The 20,544-nt window shown below is 50.0% G+C and overlaps 1 protein-coding gene and 1 long non-coding RNA gene across 4 annotated transcripts in view; one reads left to right on the forward strand and one right to left on the reverse strand.

The window, feature by feature from the left end:
• The window catches only part of LOC142070109 (uncharacterized), a 28,727-nt gene extending 8,506 nt beyond the window's left edge, over positions 1-20,221 (forward strand). Inside the window, exon 4 of the long non-coding RNA XR_012666057.1 lies at positions 19,989-20,221. This is a non-coding gene — a long non-coding RNA (uncharacterized LOC142070109). The remainder of the gene's footprint in view (positions 1-19,988) is intronic.
• PRAM1 (PML-RARA regulated adaptor molecule 1) overlaps positions 1,362-20,544 on the reverse strand; it is a 32,372-nt gene continuing 13,189 nt past the window's right edge. The window contains exons 6-11 of one of the 3 annotated variants that reach the window (XM_075123176.1): positions 19,162-19,261; positions 12,336-12,498; positions 9,879-9,962; positions 8,839-8,872; positions 3,539-3,573; positions 1,362-2,708 (exon numbers count right to left, since the gene is read on the reverse strand). In XM_075123176.1, the coding sequence (XP_074979277.1) occupies positions 2,674-2,708; positions 3,539-3,573; positions 8,839-8,872; positions 9,879-9,962; positions 12,336-12,498; positions 19,162-19,261 (451 nt within the window). In that variant the 3' untranslated portion in view covers positions 1,362-2,673. Of the gene's footprint in view, positions 2,709-3,538; positions 3,574-8,838; positions 8,873-8,922; positions 9,096-9,878; positions 9,963-12,335; positions 12,499-19,161; positions 19,262-20,544 lie in introns of those variants that run through there. The other 2 variants (XM_048831151.2, XM_075123177.1) reach the window with 2 other exon arrangements.

Below are 20,544 nucleotides of genomic sequence, written 5' to 3' on the forward strand. Positions count from 1 at the left end.
AGGACTGTCCAAACTGACCCACCCAAGGGGTGGCATGGTGAATGTGCAGTACCTCGAGTCACAGGGGACCCTCGGGGATATACAGGTGGTCATTAACATAGAAGAGCTTGTCGGACCAGAAGTAATGGTGTAGGGTGGTCCCAAGGAGGCCCTCCTTGGATAATGTTACGAGCTTTACAAAAGGACCATGAGGAAGAGCTACTTGACGTGAGGTAAAGAAGCCCGATGACAGTTCCACAAAGGCAAAGGTGTGGTTTTACTATGTTGGGTGGTGGTTCTTCGGGATTCACAGGTTCCATATAGTTATCTCCCTTCCGTGAAAGGGCATCTGCCTTACCCTTTTTGTGGCCTGGGCAGTAAGCGATTGTGAAGTCAAACCTTGAAAAGAACAAGGCCCAGCATAACAGCTGCTGATTCACAGCCTTGATGGATCATATATATTCCAGGTTTTTGTGATCTGTTAAGACTAGTATGGGGTGTTTTGCCCCTTTGAGGTAGAGTTGCCATGTCTTGAGCCCTGCCTTGATTGTGAGTAATTCCTTGTCAGCTATTTCATAATTGCATTCAGCTGAAGTAAGTTTTTGAGGGGGGGGGGGGGAAGGACAGGGATGCATCTCCTGTTGGGACCCCGTTCTTTGGGACAGTACCGCCCCAATGTCTACATCAGAGGCATCAGTTTTAAGGATAAAAGATTGGTTGGGGTCAGAGTGGGCTAGCACTGGGGCTGAGGTGAAGTCTACCTTCACAAGTTCAAAAGCTCGACAGGCCTCGGGAAGTCAGTGAAATTTAGCAGGTTTATGAAGGATGGTGGTTATGGGAAATGTGACGTTTGAAAAGTCGGAGATAAATCTATAGAAGTTGGCAAATCCCATGAATTTCTGAATGTGTCAAATAATCCAGAGCTCTGCCCAGTCCTGAGCCGCTGACACCTTCTGAGGATCCATCCATAGCCCTCCTGCTGATGGATGAACCCCCAAAATGTGAGGATCACTTATTGAATTGCTCTTTTCCAGCTTTGCGCACAACTCATGCTGGTGTAATCTTGTGAGAACTTTGCAGACATGTTGGTCATGGCTTGCTTGGTCACTGGAGTATATTACGGCAGGTTTCAGAGTAGCAGCCGTGTTAGTCTGTATTCGCAAAAAGAAAAGGAGTACTTGTGGCACCTTAGAGACTAACCAATTTATTTGAGCATAAGCTTTCGTGCTCATGAAAGCTTATGCTCAAATAAATTGGTTAGTCTCTAAGGTGCCACAAGTACTCCTTTTCTTTTTGGAGTACATTAGAATATCATCCAGATATGCAACCACATTTTGGTCTAGGATGCCTCAAAGAATGTTGTTAATTAGGTACTGAAAGGCGGCAGGGTATTAGTATCTTTATTTGTCTTGCAGTGGTGCCTAGAGGCCCCAGCCAAGTTCAGGCCCCACAGTGCTAGGCGCTGTACATATACATAGTAAGGGACAGTCCCTGCCCCGAAGGGTTCACAATCAAACAGGAGAGACAGAAGAAGAACCAGTTTCCCCATTTCACAAATGGGAAACAAGGCAGAGCACGGTACAAAGATTGTACAGGGAGTCTGTGGCAGAGCCAAGAACTGAAACCAAATCTCCCAAATCCCAGGACAGGGCTTTAATCACAAGATCAACCTCTATCTCTCTGTGGCCAGCTGCCAGGGGAAGACTCAACTGGATTGTCACGAGCTCACTTGCAAAGAACAAGAAATTGGGCTTGTCCCTTTTTATTCCATTCTGAGCTATCAAGGCCTAAATGGTTTTTGAAAACTCCCCTTGTCTTTCCCCTCAAGCTATCAGGACTATCCTGTTTGGCCTTTCCTAGTTTTGCTACATGCCACCTTAGCGGGTGGCAGAAATGGAGCAGGAGCCTTCTCAGATCTCAGTTCAAGGGATGGGGCTTTGAATCATTAACAAAGATATCCTTCCTCCCAACTGGGTTTTGTATTTGCACCTGTGTAACTCAGTGTTACTGGACTCTCCGTCCCTTCTCAGGGCTAGTCTCCGCTGGCGGTGCTTTAGCGTGGTTTGTGTGGTCGCGGTGCAGCGCTGGGAGAGAGCTCTCCAAGAGCTCTAAGAAAACTACCTCCATGAGGGGCGTAGCTACCAGTAGTGGGGCACTGTCTACACTAGCGCTGAAACTTGCTGCACTCAGAGGGGGTGTTTTTTCAATTGCCAGTGTAGACAATTACAGTAAATTGCCAGTGTAGACAAGCCCTAAGTTGCTGAGGCTTCACATACTTGGAAGCAGAGATATCAGATTCTTCTCAGGAAAAACAAGACGGACGAGATCTGGATTTCTAAGCTAAACAACCAGCAAAATTAAAAAAACCCAAAAAAACTCTCAGGTCATCACCATACTTTACATAGACAAAAACAAGACACACAGCAGATTCTTTATTTGCAGCTCACTTGTAACCTGTTTCTCTGAACACTATTGTGGTTCCTGTCCTACTTTTGAGTAGTTTTGCTGAATGCGGGGCAAAATCCTTCCAGAAGCCCAACATATTAAAAAATGAACCACCCTGCCATGTTACAAAGGACACGTTGCTTTTGGAACACTAACTGTGGAGAAGGCAACTCCCATTTCGAAGAAGGAAACTTGCATTTAATGTTTTCATGTTTCTGTCCTCACAGCCTCCCCCCTCTGCTGGTGAAATCACTTGCTGACTTTGGTGGAAGAATTAATTTCATCTGAGGAAGATAAGCAGAGAATATATGTATCCATTAGAGAGCTAATAATTAAAGATCTGCTGTACAGAGCAGATCTGCACCCACCCATCCGTGTAGGTATGCAGAGCTTTTCTCCCCAGTTCCCACTCTACATGTCTGCCGGGGAGCAGTCAGAGTTAGCGAACTCACTGAACAACTGGCCAGGAAAAGGTGAAAGGGCTCAGCCAGCCCAACCAGTAACATCTGCTCTCATAAAAGCGGCAAAGAGTGGATCTGCTCTCATGTGGTTCTTTGTGGATTCAAGGGAGGTGGGCAGAGGGGGTGAGCTGAAGAGACAGTGGGGGAAAGCCATATGAGAAGGGAAACAAAGCAGGTCAAACTTGCCAGGAGCTCAGAAACCTCTGGGGAGGAGAGAGAGAGATGGGGTCTCTCAGGGAAGAGAGACTGGGGAGAAGGAAACCCCAAAGAAGGGAGAAGGGGAGTGAGATCCTGGAGAGGGCAAGGGTGAGCCTGCTGTCTGGTTCCTGGAGACTGGGCAATGTAATATACTCAAATTCCTATCTACTATTAATAAGCAAATAGTACGCATATTTGGCGGCCCAACATGGGCAGGTCTGGTAGGACCCTCCACAGAGCAGTCTCTGCATTGCAAAGGATCTGCTCTACTCCCCTGCAGATGAAATTAATGCCACTAGCCATGATGGGAGGTGGGCAGGAGGCATCATATCCAGACTCAAATATCTCCAGTGAGCTAGGCTACTTGTCTCACTGTAAATTACAAGCGCTTAGCCCTGTAGTCACCTCTGAATCTGGGGTGGGGAAGGGGAAGTGGGGTTAATTTGGATACCTACCACAAAAGGCAACGTCATCGTAAATGTCAGTGTCCCTACGATTGAAAAGAACAAGGTACTGTGAGATTTATGGCCTTTGGACAGCTGTTTTGCTTCTCTCATGTGTCTCTGGGAAGCCATGGACAGGTAGAGGCAGAGTCACACGGGCATGTAATAAGTTAAAAAAGCTTTAAATACAGAGCATAGGAACATGGGAATAACAAGACCAGATCAGACCCAAGGTCCTTCTAGCCCAGTGTCCTGTCATAGAATCATAGAATATCAGGGTTGGAAGGGACCTCAGGAGGTCATCTAGTCCAACCCCCTGCTCAAAGCAGGACCAATCCCCAACTAAATCATCCCAGCCAGGGCTTTGTCAAGCCTGACCTTAAAAATATCTAAGGAAGGAGATTCCACCACCTCCCCAGGTAACGCATTCCAGTGTTTCACCACCCTCCTAGTGAAAAAGTTTTTCCTAATATCCAACCTAAACCTCCCCCACTGCAACTTGAGACCATTACGCCTTGTTCTGTCATCAGCTCCCACTGAGAACAGTCTAGATCCATCCTCTTTGGAACCCCCTTTCAGGTAGTTGAAAGCAGCTATCAAATCCCCCCTCATTCTTCTCTTCCGCAGACTAAACAATCCCAATTCCCTCAGCCTCTCCTCATAAGTCATGTGCTCCAGTCCCCTAATAATTTTTGTTGCCCTCCGCTGGACATTTTCCAATTTTTCCACATCCTTCTTGTAGCGTGGGGCCCAAAACTGGACACATACTCCAGATGAGGCCTGACACAGGTGGTATACGTTTCTAATGTAACAATGGTGTTCTCATTATCCATAGTAAAGGTCCAGTCCTTTTGTGAATCCTCCAGGGCTCTTGGTCTCAGTGGTATGTAGTGGCAGCTAGTTCTATGGGTTAATTTTGCATCATGTACTTCCTTTTATCATTTTCCAATGTCTTACTTTTTGATTTCTTGCATTATAAGAAAGGGCAAATAGGAATGGGTGTCTGACTTTCTCTAAGCCAGGTTTCAGAGTAGCAGCCGCGTTAGTCTGTATTCGCAAAAAGAAAAGGAGTACTTGTGGCACCTTAGAGACTAACCAATTTATTTGAGCATAAGCTTTTGTGAGCTACAGCCCACTTCATCGATGTGAACTGTAGCTCACGAAAGCTTATGCTCAAATAAATTGGTTAGTCTCTAAGGTGCCACTAGTACTCCTTTTCTTTTCCCTAAGCCATTTGTTATTTTCTGTTCCTCTCTCATGTCCCTTCTGGATTTGTCTCCTGTCTGGATTTAACTGTCGCTATATTTTCAATCTTGTTTCACAGGAGAGGTTTCCAGGCCTCTAAATCAATTTTGTGGCCTGTCTCTGAACCTCTCTCTATTTCCTCGGCAGCCTTTGGAGATGGATATGAAACATCAGAACTGAACACAGCTCTCTGAGGCGGGGAGGGGTACTGATTTACATAGACTCATGGGCTTTAAGTCCAGAAAGTACCATTGTGAACATCTAGTCTGACCTCCTGCACATCACAAGCGACGGAACCTCACCCAGCCACTCCTGCAATGGGCCCAGAACCTCTGACTGAGTTACTGACATCCTCAAATCATGATTTAAAGACTTCAAGTTACAGAGAATCCACCATTTACACTAGTTTCAACCAGCAAGTGCCCCGTGCCCAATGCTGCCGAGGAAGGCAAAAAACCCCAGGGTCTCTGCCAATTTGACTGGGGGGGAAATTCCCTCCTGACCCCAAATATGGTGATCAGTTAGATCCTCAGCATGTCGGGAAGACCTACCAGCCAGACACATGGAAAGAATTCACTGTAGTAACTCAGAGCCTTCCCTTTTTTATATACTGGCATTATAGCATTTTCAGCATTATCTTCAGTCACATTCCTTATGCAAGCTAATATTGCGTTAGAACCTGTCAATATGTAGGATCTAGCAGACCTGTGTACCATCTGTATTGCTATATGAGTCAGAGACCTGGACCCTCTTATAGGCAGACTTGGAACAGCTAGAGGCAGTCCATATGCACTGTCAGCACCAAATCCTGAGCATCAAGTGGTTTGACTGTGCAAAATGTCACAGTCTCGCAAAGACTTGGCCTTCCTTCAGCTGCTCATTATATTCAGCAGTGGTATTGCATGTTCTTCAGCTGTGTGGCCAGGATGGACAAAAACATCCCTGCACCCTGAGCTCTCAAAATCTGCACTGACACGCAAAGGGGTGTGCGCTCTGACCCTACCCGGTGCCAGGCCACCCCAGAGATTCGTGGATTCACGGGATTGAACCACATCTGGGAACTTCACTACACAAAGCCAAGTGCAACACCATCACCCTTGGTCACTTTGGCTGGCGCAGTGGTCCGTCGTAGACTACGTGTGATTGATGATGAATGTGTATGAGTCATCTAATCATCCCCTCCAATGTCCACTACGGTGCCTTTGTCAATGGTGAATTCCATCTGCCATTGTGCTATCCATTCACCTACCTTTGTTGGCTCCCTCTAAAGTTCCTCACATTTTTCTCGAGTCTTGAGTAACCTATTTCATGTTATGTCATCTATAAATGGCATTCGCCCTCTTTTCAAGACCACTACTAAGGCTATGAAATACCAGTGGTCCATTTACAGGACTTTGGGACATCCCCCTGTTGAACCTTTCCTGTGCTGAAAACTAACCACTGATTCCTCCTCTTTGTTTTTGTCTCAGACAGCTTTAGATCCATGATAATACATCACCTCTCGGACCGCAACTACTTCCCTTCCCTTCCCTTCCCTTCCCTTCCCTTCTTTTGTAGCCTCATTGGAGAGACTTTGTCAGAGGCTTCAAAATTACGTCATCTAAAAGTCTCCTTTATCCATTTTTCTCACTCACAGAAGGAATCCTCCAGGCTGGAGAGTAACAGGTGGACTAAGCCTGCTCACAAGTCACAGGAGGAGCTGATAGGCTAAAGATATTGAGCACAAATCCTCCAAAATTTCAGACCTTTGAGATTTGGGTCTTGGTGCCTTCCAGGCTCTGCCTCTATAACCCAAGGGACTGTAGAACCCCACAGTCTGCTGCATGACAGGGAGGGTCCCTTCCAAGTTGCTGAGTGAATGGGCTGATGTGGGCTACTCTTGGTGTGTTGCCATCCGTGTCAGACCATTCCGGTCACTGGACAGAGCTGGGCAAGTGTCCAGAACTCACAGATAGACCAACCCGTCGTGAGGATTTGCTGATCTCTAATGTATCGGTTTGATCCAGTATGCTCCCTTGTGACACCTTAAATACCAGACAGCATCTCAGCTTTGTACCTGAAAAGACTAGGTGCAGGATGGTCTCTCCCGGACATCCTTAGACTAATGCAGATTAAAGAGTTTTTCAGATGATTTCTTTGTGGTAACGCGCTACTCTCCCACCTCCACAACCTGACCTATTCTCCTGGGGTAGTCGGCCCGTGTTCCAGTGAGCTGTGTCATTCCACTATGTTTCAGTGATGCCTAATATATCAAGGTCATAAGAACATAAGAATGGCCATAGTAAGTCAGATCAATGGTCCATCTAGCCCATTATCCTGTCTTCCAACAGTGGCCAGGGCCAGATGCTTCAGAGGGAATGAACAGGGCAATTATTGAGTGATCCATCCCATCATCTGGATATTAGGAAAAACTTTTTCACTAGGAGGGTGGTGAAACACTGGAATGCGTTACCTAGGGAGGTGGTGGAATCCCCTTCCTTAGAAGTTTTTAAGGTCAGGCTTGACAAAGCCCTAGCTGGGATGATTTCGTTGGGATTGGTCCTGCTCTAGGCAGGGGGTTGGACTAGATGACCTCCTGAGGTCCCTTCCAACTCTGATATTCTATCATTCTATGATTGAGTGGATGTTTTCAGAGAACTATCCACAATGACTCCAAGATCTTTCTTGAGTGGTAACAGCTAATTTAGACCCCATCATTTTATATGTGTACTTGGGATTATGTTTTCAATGTGCATTACTTTGCATTTATCAACAATGAATTTCATCTGCCATTTTGTTGCCCAGTCACCCCATTTTGTGAGATCCCTTTGTAAGTCTTTGCAGTCTGCTTTGGACTTAACTATCTCGAGTAGTTTTGTATCATCGGCAAATTTTGCCACCTCACTGTTTACCCCTTTTTCCAGATCATTTATGACTATGTTGAACAGGACTGGTCCCAGTACAAATCCTTGGGGCACACCACTATTTACCTCTCTCCATTCTGAAAACTATTTATTCCGACCCTTTGTTTCCTATCTTTTAACCATTTGCTGATCCAGGAGAGGCACTTCCCTCTTATCCCATGACAGCTTACTTTGCTAAAGAGCCTTTGGTGAGGGACCTTGTCCAAGGCTTTTTGAAAATCTAAGTATACTATATCCACTGGATCCCCCTTGTCCACATGCTTCTTGACTGCCTCAGAGAATTCTAGTAGATTGATGAGACATGGTTTCCCTTTACAAAAACCATGTTGACTCTTCCTCAACAAATCATGTTCATCTATGTGTCTGATAATTCTCTTTTTTACTATAGTTTTAACAAATTTGCTGGTACTGAAGTTAGGCTTACCGGCCTGTAATTGCCAGGATTGCCTCTGGAGCCTTTTTAAAAAATCAGCATTGCATTATTTATCCTCCAGTCATCTGGTACAGAGTCTGATTTAAATGTTAGGTTGCAGAACACAGTTCTGCAATTTCACATTTGTGTTCCTTCATAACTCTTGGGGTGAATACCATCTGGTCCTGGTGACTTATTACTGTTTATCAATTTGTTCCAAAATCTCCTCTATTGACAGGTCAATCTGGGACAGTTCCTCAGAATTGTTATCTAGAAGGAATGGCTCAGGTTTGGGACTTTCCCTCACATCCTCTCCAGTGAAGACTGATGCAAAGAATTCATTTCACTTCTCTGCAACAGCCTTGTCTTCCCTGAATGCTCCTTTAGCACCTGGATTGTCCCGTGGCCCCACTGATTGTGTGGCAGACTTCCTGCTTCTGATGTACTTAAAAATAATTTTGCTGTCAGTTTTTGTGTCTTTTTGTAGTTGCTCTTAAAATTCTTTTCTGTCCTGCCTGATTATACTTTTACACTTGACATGCTAGAGTTTACGTTCTTTTCTATTTTCCTCACTAGGATTTGACTTCCAATTTTTAAAGGATGCCTTTTTGCCTCTAATTTCCTGTTTTACTCTGTCGTTTAGCCATGGTGGCATTTTTTGGGCCTGTTATTGTCCATTGTCAGCTAGTCTGGTTGATCTTTAGAGCTTGAAAATAAATGTCTAACCAAGAGAGAAAGGTATCTGTACTCACAGCTGCAGCAGCGTCACCCTGGGGACGTAGCCATCTGGAACAGACAGCAGAAGGAACACATTTAATGGAAATATAAATTCTCACCCAGGCAGTGAAGGAATCAGGCAAGCAGACCTAGAGGGCCACAACCTCAGCAGAATGTCCACTCTCAGAGGGGGCAGCAGAGCAGGGCAGGAGATGGATGCACAGAAAGTCAGTGCTGGGACTGGAGACTGACGCAGGCTGTATGGGGCTGGTGTAAGTGCCAGGCCCTAGATCTGGGTGTGCAAGGGAGAACAGTAACAACCCTGCAAGCCTGCACCAAAAGCAAGACTGGCCTGGAGAAGCTAAGCTGGATCCTCTGTTGAGCAGCCAGTGTGGTCTCTGGCAGTGGCCAAAGGGGGCAGCAAAGTGAGAGACACTTTGATCTAGGGAAGCTCCACCCAGCCTGCCCTATTGGCTGGAATCTCACTAGCAAAGTCTGGCAGTCTAGAAAAGGACACCCCGTGCTGAAAGAGATGGGAAGAGTCTACCTGCTATGAAGGTTGAAGGGCTGGGAAGAGTCTGCCTCTGCTGGGGGTAGCCACAGGACCAAGAAGAAGGTCCAGTGTGTGGCAGGGCCCTGACGTCTGGTGGCTCCAAGGCCCATTTAATCAGAATGTGCATGAGTGGAAATAGGGCTATTTTGAGTCTTGTGACTGGAGCAACGAGAACTCCAACAGGCTGGAGTTTTGGAGAAGCCCCCAGGATTCAAATCCTCCTGAGCATCCCTTCGCCATCCTCCTCCAACCCCCTCATCCCCTTCCCATCCTCCTCCAAGCCACTCAACCCTTTCCCATCCTCCTCCAACCCACTCATCCATTTCCTTTGTCCTTTCCCCAGGCTCCATCTCTCCATTCCCAGGATCCCCAGCCCGCCAGCAGCCCCCCTCTTAATGACACGTTGGGCACAGCACGGACGGTTTGGCTCTGGCTCTTGGCTGTGACAGGAATGAGATGAAAGAGGCCCTCCCCCTCACTCGGGCACACACACATCCCACCAGGAAGCCCTGGAGCTCTTACGATGTGCAGGCTGCAGCTGGCCCAGGAGAGATGCCAGACTGTCAGCAGCCAAGGCCGCCAGCTGGTTTTCAGCAAATGCTGGGGCTGTGGGGAAGGAAAAGCAGGACACTGAACTGAGCTTTTTGGCCCCTAAATTTGGAAATGTTTGAGATCTAGGATAAAACTTGGGTCTGTTCTCCCCAGTGGCAGATTTCACAGTCTCCTGGCGTAGATTTTCCTTCAGTTCAAAATGCAGGTATGAAGCCAGGTGTTTTACTGTCCGGGGTTGCTGAAAGAGCCATTAACAGCCCGTCTCCATATCTGCCTAGCTGGCATGCATACCACGTCCACATAACCCACCCCCGCTCCGCGGGGTACTGTCTCCGTGGGGTACTGTCTCCGCGGGGTACTGTCTCCGCGGGGTACTGTCTCAGGGGTACTGTCTCCGCGGGGTACTGTCTCAGCGGGGTACTGTCTCAGCGGGGTACTGTCTCAGCAGGGTACTGTCTCCGCGGGGTACTGTCTCAGCGGGGTACTGTCTCAGTGGTACTGTCTCAGGGGTACTGTCTCAGCGGGGTACTGTCTCAGGGGTATTGTCTCCACAGGGTACTGTCTCAGTGGTACTGTCTCAGTGGGGTAATGTCTCAGCGGGGTACTGTCTCAGGGGTACTGTCTCAGCAGGGTACTGTCTCCGCGGGGTACTGTCTCAGTGGTACTGTCTCCGCGGGGTACTGTCTCCGCGGGGTACTGTCTCAGTGGTACTGTCTCAGGGGTACTGTCTCAGCGGGGTACTGTCTCAGGGGTATTGTCTCCACAGGGTACTGTCTCAGTGGTACTGTCTCAGTGGGGTAATGTCTCAGCGGGGTACTGTCTCAGGGGTACTGTCTCAGCAGGGTACTGTCTCCGCGGGGTACTGTCTCCACAGGGTACTGTCTCAGTGGTACTGTCTCAGGGGTACTGTCTCAGCGGGGTACTGTCTCAGGGGTATTGTCTCCACAGGGTACTGTCTCCGCGGGGTACTGTCTCAGGGGTACTGTCTCAGCAGGGTACTGTCTCCGCGGGGTACTGTCTCAGTGGTACTGTCTCAGTGGGGTACTGTCTCAGGGGTACTGTCTCAGGGGTACTGTCTCCGCGGGGTACTGTCTCAGGGGTACTGTCTCCGCGGGGTACTGTCTCAGCGGGCTACTGTCTCAGGGGTACTGTCTCCGCGGGGTACTGTCTCAGCAGGGTACTGTCTCCGCGGGGTACTGTCTCAGCGGGCTACTGTCTCAGGGGTACTGTCTCCGCGGGGTACTGTCTCAGCAGGGTACTGTCTCAGCAGGGTACTGTCTCAGTGGTACTGTCTCCGCGGGGTACTGTCTCCGCGGGGTACTGTCTCAGCAGGGTACTGTCTCCGCGGGGTACTGTCTCAGTGGTACTGTCTCAGTGGGGTACTGTCTCAGCGGGTTACTGTCTCAGGGGTACTGTCTCCGCGGGGTACTGTCTCCGCGGGGTACTGTCTCCACGGGGTACTGTCTCAGTGGTACTGTCTCAGGGGTACTGTCTCCGCGGGGTACTGTCTCCGCGGGGTACTGTCTCAGCAGGGTACTGTCTCCGCGGGGTACTGTCTCAGTGGTACTGTCTCAGTGGGGTACTGTCTCAGCGGGTTACTGTCTCAGGGGTACTGTCTCCGCGGGGTACTGTCTCCACGGGGTACTGTCTCAGTGGTACTGTCTCAGGGGTACTGTCTCAGCGGGGTACTGTCTCAGGGGTATTGTCTCCACAGGGTACTGTCTCAGCGGGGTACTGTCTCAGGGGTACTGTCTCCGCGGGGTACTGTCTCAGTGGTACTGTCTCAGTGGGGTACTGTCTCCACGGGGTACTGTCTCAGGGGTACTGTCTCTGCGGGGTACTGTCTCCGCGGGGTACTGTCTCAGTGGTACTGTCTCAGTGGGGTACTGTCTCCACGGGGTACTGTCTCAGTGGTACTGTCTCAGTGGTACTGTCTCAGCGGGTTACTGTCTCAGGGGTACTGTCTCCGCGGGGTACTGTCTCCGCGGGGTACTGTCTCAGGGGTACTGTCTCCGTGGGGTACTGTCTCCGTGGGGTACTGTCTCAGGGGTACTGTCTCCGCAGGGTACTGTCTCCGCAGGGTACTGTCTCAGTGGGGTACTGTCTCAGCGGGGTACTGTCTCAGGGGTACTGTCTCCGCAGGGTACTGTCTCCGCAGGGTACTGTCTCAGTGGGGTACTGTCTCAGCGGGGTACTGTCTCCGCAGGGTACTGTCTCCGCAGGGTACTGTCTCCCTCCAGTGGTGGCTGGGTCACAGGGAGAGGCTGATGAGCTCCTACGGCCAGGGCTGACAGAGCTGGGTGTGTCAGTTCAGGTGCTGGCGGTGTGGGCTTTTCAGAGCCCTATATCCCCGGTTCGATCCCTGGTACCAGCAACCCACCCGAGAAGCAAGGCATTACACTGGGCACCGGAACGCCTCAGACTTACACTTCCACTGGTTGTTCCGGCAGAGTAGTCTCTTGGGACTCGTAAACTGAATGACATCCAGAATCTCTCCTCGTTTGAGCGGCAGATTCTTCCCTCCCCCTTTCTTCTCAGCAACGTTGGGATCGACCATCATTCGGGTCAGAGCACGGATTTCCCCTTCGAACTGTAATGCGAGCAGGAAGGAGACACACTGCAAATGGCTCCATCACTGATGATGGCTCAAGATGCCTGTCCGAGGTGAGGGCTGGCCAAGCAGTTCTGGTGTGGCCGTGTCTTTCCTCGGCGGGGTCACTCCCAGGAGGCCAGTGGACTAGGAACTGTTTCCCCAGCCGTGGTGACCTAGTTTAACATACTTTCCCTATAGGTGGATGGAGTTGGGGGCACAGCAGCCCTGAAGATGCCTCCATGCTTAGGCCAGGCTCCTTTTTACAGGTCTTCATTTCTCACAACTGGTGCTAACCGTCATACCTGACAGCACTGTGCCCATCACTAGCATGTCACTCTCCGAACGCTCTGCAGGGGCTGCCGACAGCCACAGGGAGCAGTCAGGGACGACACTCCTGGACGTTGGGTCTGGGGTAGCCACGAGTGGCACTGAACAGGGACTGTGGTTGGGAGCTGAGTCCCCCACAAGTCCAGCTGGCATGGTCAGAGTACCAGAATGGACAAGCAGACTTCACATCAGTCATCACCTCATTGGAGAATGGGAGGGAATCCACGGAGAGGCTGACAGAGAAACTGCTTGGGCCCTGCAGCTACTGGTGCTCTAGACCTACTGGGGTGCAGCGGGGAGGGTCTTTCCTCCGGGAGAATGGGCTGGAGCTAAAAGTGCAGAACTAAGCGTCAGGCGAGAGGGGTTGTAATCCTTGCTCTGCCAGGCTTGTTCCGTCAGCCTGTCTGTGCCTTGTTCCCCCGGGGTGAAAGGAGTGAGCACTGGAGCTGGTCAGGCTGCTTCTCCTTTGGATTCATCCAAATCCAAACGTGTCACGGGAATGTGGCGAGTGGGAATGGAGGTGGGTTTCTGAGGGAAGCCAGCCTGGTTTCCTGTCCGCTCTCTCATCTTCCCAGCCCCCTGCCTGGGGGGCAGCTGTGGAGCTGGGACCCTGGAAGCCTCTGCTTGAGCTGGGATTCTTGGGGCTTCTAGGATGGGAGCTGGGGAAATATTTTGCAAAGGTTGGAACATAATCTTGTTTTGATTTTTCTGAACAGTGTTGAAAATTCCAGTCCGTGGGAAACTGACATTTCAAGATATTGTTCTGATGCGGAGCAATTCCCTTCCTAATTGTGGAATTTTCCTTGGCAGAGAATTCTGGGTTCTGACCCCGCTACAGATAACACTGCCCTACCTCATTGGGTAAATTCCTGAACGTGAAGCCTGGTCTCTGTTAAGGGAATTTGCCCTTTTGCAACTGCATCAATGTACTCTCTGGTCCAAACCCCTAATATAGACGTCCTTCACTGGCACAAAGTGGGGTGTAATTTGGAAACTTGCTTAATACCTGTCTTTGTGCTGATCTGATGCATCCATATTAGGGGTTTGCACACAGCCCCGCTCACCCCTTCCCCATATCACCGCTTACCCCCATCGTCCCCTCCCACATCCCTGCTCACCCCCGTCGTCCCCTCCCACATCCCTGCTTACCCCCGTCGTCCCCTCCCACATCCCTGCTCACCCGCGTCGTCCCCTCCCACATCCCTGCTTGCCCCTATCGTCCCCTCCCCCCACTTGCCCACATCTTCCCCTCAGATGTTCCCACTTACCCTGTCATCCCCTCCCTATGTCTCCACTCACCCCATGATCCCCTCCCCATGTCCCCGCTCACCCCGGTTCTCCCCTCACACGTCCCCGCTCACCCCTGTTGTTCCCTCCCATGTCCACACTCACCCCCCATCATCCCTTCCCACGTCCCCATTCACCCCGTCATCCCCTCCCCATGTCCCCGCTCACCCCCGTTGTCCCTTCACACGCCCCCCTCAGTCCCGTCATTCCCTCCCAGATCCCTGCTCATCCCCGTCGTCCCCTCCCACATCCCTGCTCACCCCCGTCGTCCCCTCCCACATCCCTGCTTGCCCCTATCGTCCCCTCCGCCCACTTGCCCACATCTTCCCCTCAGATGTTCCCACTTACCCCGTCATCCCCTCCCTATGTCTCCACTCACCCCATGATCCCCTCCCCATGTCCCCGCTCACCCCGGTTCTCCCCTCACACGTCCCCGCTCACCCCCATCATTCCCTCCCATGTCCCTGCTCACCCCTGTTGTTCCCTCCCATGTCCACACTCACCCCCCATCATCCCTTCCCACGTCCCCATTCACCCCGTCATCCCCTCCCCATGTCCCCGCTCACCCCCGTTGTCCCTTCACATGCCCTCCTCAGTCCCGTCATTCCCTCCCAGATCCCTGCGCACCCCTGTTGTTCCCTCCCATGTCCCCGCTCACCCACATAAGAACATAAGAACATAAGAATGGCCATACTGAGTCAGACCAAAGCTCCATCTAGCCCAGTATCCTGTCTTCCGACAGTGGCCAGTGCCAGGTGCCCCAGAGAGAATGAACAGAACAGGTAATCATCAAGTGATCCATCCCCTGTCCCTCATTCCCAGCTTCTGGCAAACAGAGGCTAGGGACACCATTCCTGCCCATCCTGGCTAATAGCCATGAATTTATCTACTTTTTTTTTTTAACCCTCTTATGGTCTTGGCCTTCACAACATCCTCTGGCAAGGAGTTCCACAGGTTGACTGCATTATATGAAGAAATACTTCCTTTTATTTTTTTTAAACCTGCTGCCTATTAATTTCATTTGGTGACCCCTAGTTCTTGTGTTATGAGAAGGAGTAAACAACACTTCCATATCTGCTTTCTCTACACCAGTCATGATTTTATAGACCTCAATCATATCCCCCCTTAGCCATCTCTTTTCCAAGCTGAAAAGTACCAGTCTTGTTAATCTCTCCTTATACGGAAGCTGTTCCATACCCCTAATCATTTTTGTTGCCCTTTTCTGAACCTTTTCCAAAATCAATATATCTTTTTGTAGATGGGCCGACCACATCTGCACACAGTATTCAAGATATGGGTGTACCATGGATTTATATAGAGGCAACATGATATTTTCTGTCTTATTATCTATCCTTTTCTTAATGATTCCCAACATTCTGTTTGCTTTTTTGACTGCTGCTGCACATTGAGTGGATGTTTTCAGAGAACTATCCACAATGACTCCAAGAGCTCTTCCTTGAGTGGTAACAGCTAATTTAGACCCCATGATTTTATATGTATAGTTGGGATTATACTTTCCAAGGTGCATTACTTTGCATTTATCAACGTTAAATTTCATCTGCCATTTTGTTGCCCAGTCACCCAGGTTTGAGAGATCCTTTTGTCGTTCTTCGCAGTCTGCCTAGGTCTTAACTATCTTTAGTGATTTTGTATCATCTACAAATTTTGCCATCTCACCTTTTACCAGATCATTTATGAATATGTTGAATAGGACTGGGCCCAGAATAGACTCCTGGGGGACATTGCTATTTACCTCTCTCCATTCTGAAAACTGACCATTTATACCTACCCTTTGTTTCCTATCTTTTAACCAGTTATCAATCCAGAAGTGCACCTTCCCTCTTATCCTGTGGCAGCTTACTTTGCATAAGAGCCTTTGCTGACGGACATTGTCAAAGGCTTTCTGAAAATCTAAGGATACTTTATCCACTGGATGCCCTTGGTCCACATGCTTGTTGACTCCCTCAAAGAATTCTAGCAGATTGGTGAGGTATGATTTCCCTTTACTAAAACCACGTTGACTCTGCCTCAAGAAATTATGTTCATCTATATGTCTGACAATATTGTTCTTTATTACAGTTTCAACCAGTTTGCCTGGTACTGAAGTCAGGCTTACAGGCCTGTAATTGCCGGGATCACCTCTGGAGCCCTTTTTAAAAATTGGCGTCACATTAGCCATCCTCCAGTCATCTGATACAGAAGCTGATTTAAGTGGTAGATCACAGACTACAGTTAGTAGTTCTGCAATTTCACATTTGAGTTCCTTCAGAACTCTTGGATGAATATCATCTGGTCTTATTGACTTATTGCTGTTTAATTTATCAATTTTTTCCAAAACCTCCTCTAATGATACCTCAATCTGGGACAGTTCCTCAGATCTGTCACCTAAAAAGAATTGCTTGGGTTTGGGAATCTCCCTCACATCCTCAGCTGTGAAGACTGATGCAAAGAATTAATTTAGTTTCTCCTCAATGGCCTTATCATCCTTGAGTGCTCCTTTAGCATCTCGATCGTCCAGTGCCCCCACTGGTTGTTTAGCAGGCTTCCTGCTTCTGATGTACTTAAAAAAATTTGCTATTAGTTTTTGAGTCTTTGGCTAACTGTTCTTCAAATTCTTTTTTGGCCTTCCTAATTATATTTTTACACTTTGCTTGCCAGCCTTTATGCGCCTTTCTATTTTCCTCACTAGGATTTAACTTCCACTTTTTAAAGGATGCCTTTTTGCCTCTCACTGCTCCTCTTACTTTGTTGTTTAGCCACGGTGGCCCTTTTTTGGTTCTCTCACTATGTTTTTTAATTTGGGGTATACATTTAAGTTGAGCCTCTATTATGGTGTATTTAAAAAGTTTCCACACAGCTTGCAGAGATTTCACTTTTGGCACTGTACCCACATCCTTGCTCACCCCCGTCATCCCCACCCACGTTCCCGCTCGCCCCGTCATTTCCTCCCACGTCCCTGCTCGCCCAGGTCCTCGGTCACCCAGTCATCCCCTTCCGTGTCCATGTTCACCCACCGTCTTCCCCTCCTATGTCCCCGCTCACCCATGTCCTCACTCACCCCTGTCATCCCCTTCTGTGTCCCTGTTCACCCACCGTCTTCCCTTCCCACATACCCGCTCACCCCCCATCGTTCCCTCCCACATCTCCACTCACCCCCATCATTCCCTCCCACATCTCCGCTCTCCCCCATCATTCCCTCCCCATGTTCCCGCTCGCCCCCCCCATCCCGTCCTACGTCCCGGCTCTCCCCCATCATTCCCTCCCCATGTTCCTGCTCCCCCCATCGTCCCCTCCCACATCCCCGCTCTCCCCCATCATTCCCTCCCCATGTTCCCGCTCACCCCCCGTCATCCTCTCCCATGTCCCTGCTCACCCCCATCATTCCCTCCCCATGTTCCCACTCACGCCCCATCGTCCTGTCCCACGTCCCCACTCTCCCCCATCATTCCCTCCCCATGTTCCCGCTCGCCCCCATCATTCCCTCCCCATGTTCCCGCTCGCCCCCATCATTCCCTCCCCATGTTCCCGCTCGCTCCCATCATTCCCTCCCCATGTTCCCGCTTGCCCCCCGTCATCCTCTCCCATGTTCCCGCTTGCCCCCATCATTCCCTCCCCATGTTCCCGCTCGCCCCCCATCATTCCCTCCCCATGTTCCCGCTTGCCCCCATCATTCCCTCCCCATGTTCCCGCTCACCCCCCATCATCCCGTCCCATGTCCCCACTCACCCTCATCATTCCCTCCCCATGTTTCCGCTCCCCTCCGTCATCCCCTCCCACGTCCCCGCTCGCCCCCCCTCCCCACCAGGTGGCAGCTTCACATGACCCAGTGTGAATGAGGGAGCTGGCGAGGGCAGACAGAGCAGTTCTGTGGAGGCAGCATGGGGGAGACGTGGGAAGTGAGCTGGGGGGTGAGACTGGGGTAGAAGAAGTGGAGAAGAGACGAGCTCTCTCTTCATCTCCCTTCCCCCAGCCCCCAGATAGTGGCCCATTTCTCCATATGCCCCCATTACCATGCACTCTCCACAGCCCCATACCCCTGCTCACAGCCGTGCTCCCCCTTGCACCCTGACACAGCCTCATTCCCCAGCAACTCCTCCCCCCCGCCACGGCCCACTGTCCCAGTCCGCTCTCACCCGTAGGCCACGTCTCAGGAAGCAGACAGTGGATGTGGGAGGGAAGTGGTGTCGCATGGTGCGAGGGCATGTTGAAGAATGTGGGATGGGAGGAGGCTGGGGGCAGAGCGCCTGTGGGGATGAAGACAGCTCTGCAGGGGATGCGGTGGAGGAAGGGCTGCATTGACAGGAAAAGCGCCCAAATCAGCCATGGCTCTGACAGAGTGAAAGGATGGCCCAGTGCTTTGGGCACTAGCTTGGGAGGCAGGAGGCCTCGCTGCAATTCCTGTTGGCCTACAGACGTCCTGGGGGACCTTGGCCAAGCCTCTCTGTGCCTCAGCTCCCCATCGGCAACCTGAGGCTAGCAGCACTGCGTGTGCGGGAAAGTTAAGGGGATACACATGTTAAAGACTGAGAGGTGCTCATATGCCACCAGAGACTGTAAGGCCAGGCCGGATCTCTAAGATCATCTCTCACCTCCTGCACGGCAATGGCTGGACGGCACTGGCCAGAGAACGGCTGTGCTGGATGGGGCCGGATCACACCGGAATGGCGGACCGGCACTTTGGCTGCAGAACGTGACCTTGCAAGTACGGGGTGTGTGAGGTCACGCTGGTGGGGTGTTCTGGCAGGTGGCCATTCAGGACTTCACCGCTGGGAACCTGACACTGTTATTTCTTCACTGAGCCCATCATTTCTACTTGAGCTAGGGCAGATCTTGTAGTGGGGGACCTAAGACTGTTAAGTCTAAGCTAACAAAGATTTTGGTCTGGGTTCCTATTAAGAGTTGTTTTATAGAGGAGATCTCTCTCTAGCTTTGTGCGAAATCCCTGTCACATAGGGCACCACCTTCACTGTGGCTGCAGGAGGGGAATGAATGACTGACTGCACCTCATGGGGGGATTGCTGTGAAGAAGGGCCCATTGCTGCTCACCTTGAATTTCTTCCGAAATTCCTTGTCCGTCTGCTCTTCTTTCTTGCACTGTTTGAGATTCTTCACATGTTTCCTGCTTAGCTCTGAAATCTGGGCTTTTCTGCAGAGCCAGGAAAAGTCTCAGTGATCTTCCGGAATGTTCAGGAGAGGCAGCCCGCCCCCCCAATCCTCCCTTGTCCAGTTCATAATAAATCATCCATGGCAATAACACCGCAGCCCGCTTCCACTGCTGGGGATGCCTCACTACAGCCCAAGGTCTCCATCTGTCCAGGGCTTTGGGGCTGCGTTCCAAACTAGCAGAGAAGTTAAACTGTTCGGGCCAGATTCTCCACTTGGTTCTGTGTCAGCTTTACGCCAGTGAACTGGAGCACAGAATCAGTGCCTTTGTGTTTAACTTTATCAGGCCTGACTCACAGCCCTGCAGTGTGTTCAGGTATTTACTCCGGCACAGAGCCAGAGTGAAACATCCCTGGCCTGTTTTGCACTCCCATGTCTGATGTAAATGACTGCGCAAGAGGCGGGTCTATAGTGAATCGAGCCCATAGATGACCTGGAGAATCAATCTGCACCAATCCATTTGCTAAGCTAAGGTATATTCCATGCAAACCACCACAGCAAGCCCTGGCTTTAATGCAGTGTGAAGATAAAGAAACTACAACTTGAAATTTTAAAGGTGAAGGCTCAGTTCCTTTCTTTAACGCCACCCATGTGGGGGCCTCTTATTCAAAGATGAACTGCAAAGCCAAACATGGGGTTATAACCATCAGGCTTCTTTATGATACAGACTGTTTTAAATAGGCTTTTAAAATTGTTTTCTTATATTATAGCTCCCGGGCTCTCACTTCCGTCTGGATAACAAGGACTCGGAGAACCAATGCCCCACAGAGCCCTGAGGCCCAGACTGAGCTGGCAACCCCATGGAGAGAGCGAGTCAGGAATTTTTCATCCAAATAGTGGAAAATGCAGCTTTTTGATAATTCAAAATTTTCAGTGGGAAAATTTTAATTTTGCTGAATCCTTAATTTTCCATCAGAAAAAGTAAAACAAAGTATTTCATTCAGGTAGGGTTGAAACATTTGGGTTTGTTGAATTTTAATACAGCCAAATGCACAGTTATACAGAGTGCTCTACCGAATTCATGGCTGAGTTTCCCAAGCAAAAATCATGTCACATCTACACAGTTACCTTTATCAACCAAACAGTGCTTCCCTTCCGCCTGCCCAGCTTGGCCCAGGGGACTGGGAACGGCACCAACACACACATAAGCATTTGGATAGGGACTGAGCCCAGGGCCCCTAGAGACACACAGGGCATTTAGCACAGAGCCCTAGTAAGAGAAGTTTGTGCTGATCCCATGAGTGGGGAGCTCAGTCTTCTGTCCTG

The sequence above is a fragment of the Caretta caretta genome, chromosome 25 (assembly GCF_965140235.1).
Source record: "Caretta caretta isolate rCarCar2 chromosome 25, rCarCar1.hap1, whole genome shotgun sequence".
Lineage (NCBI taxonomy): Eukaryota > Metazoa > Chordata > Testudines > Cheloniidae > Caretta > Caretta caretta.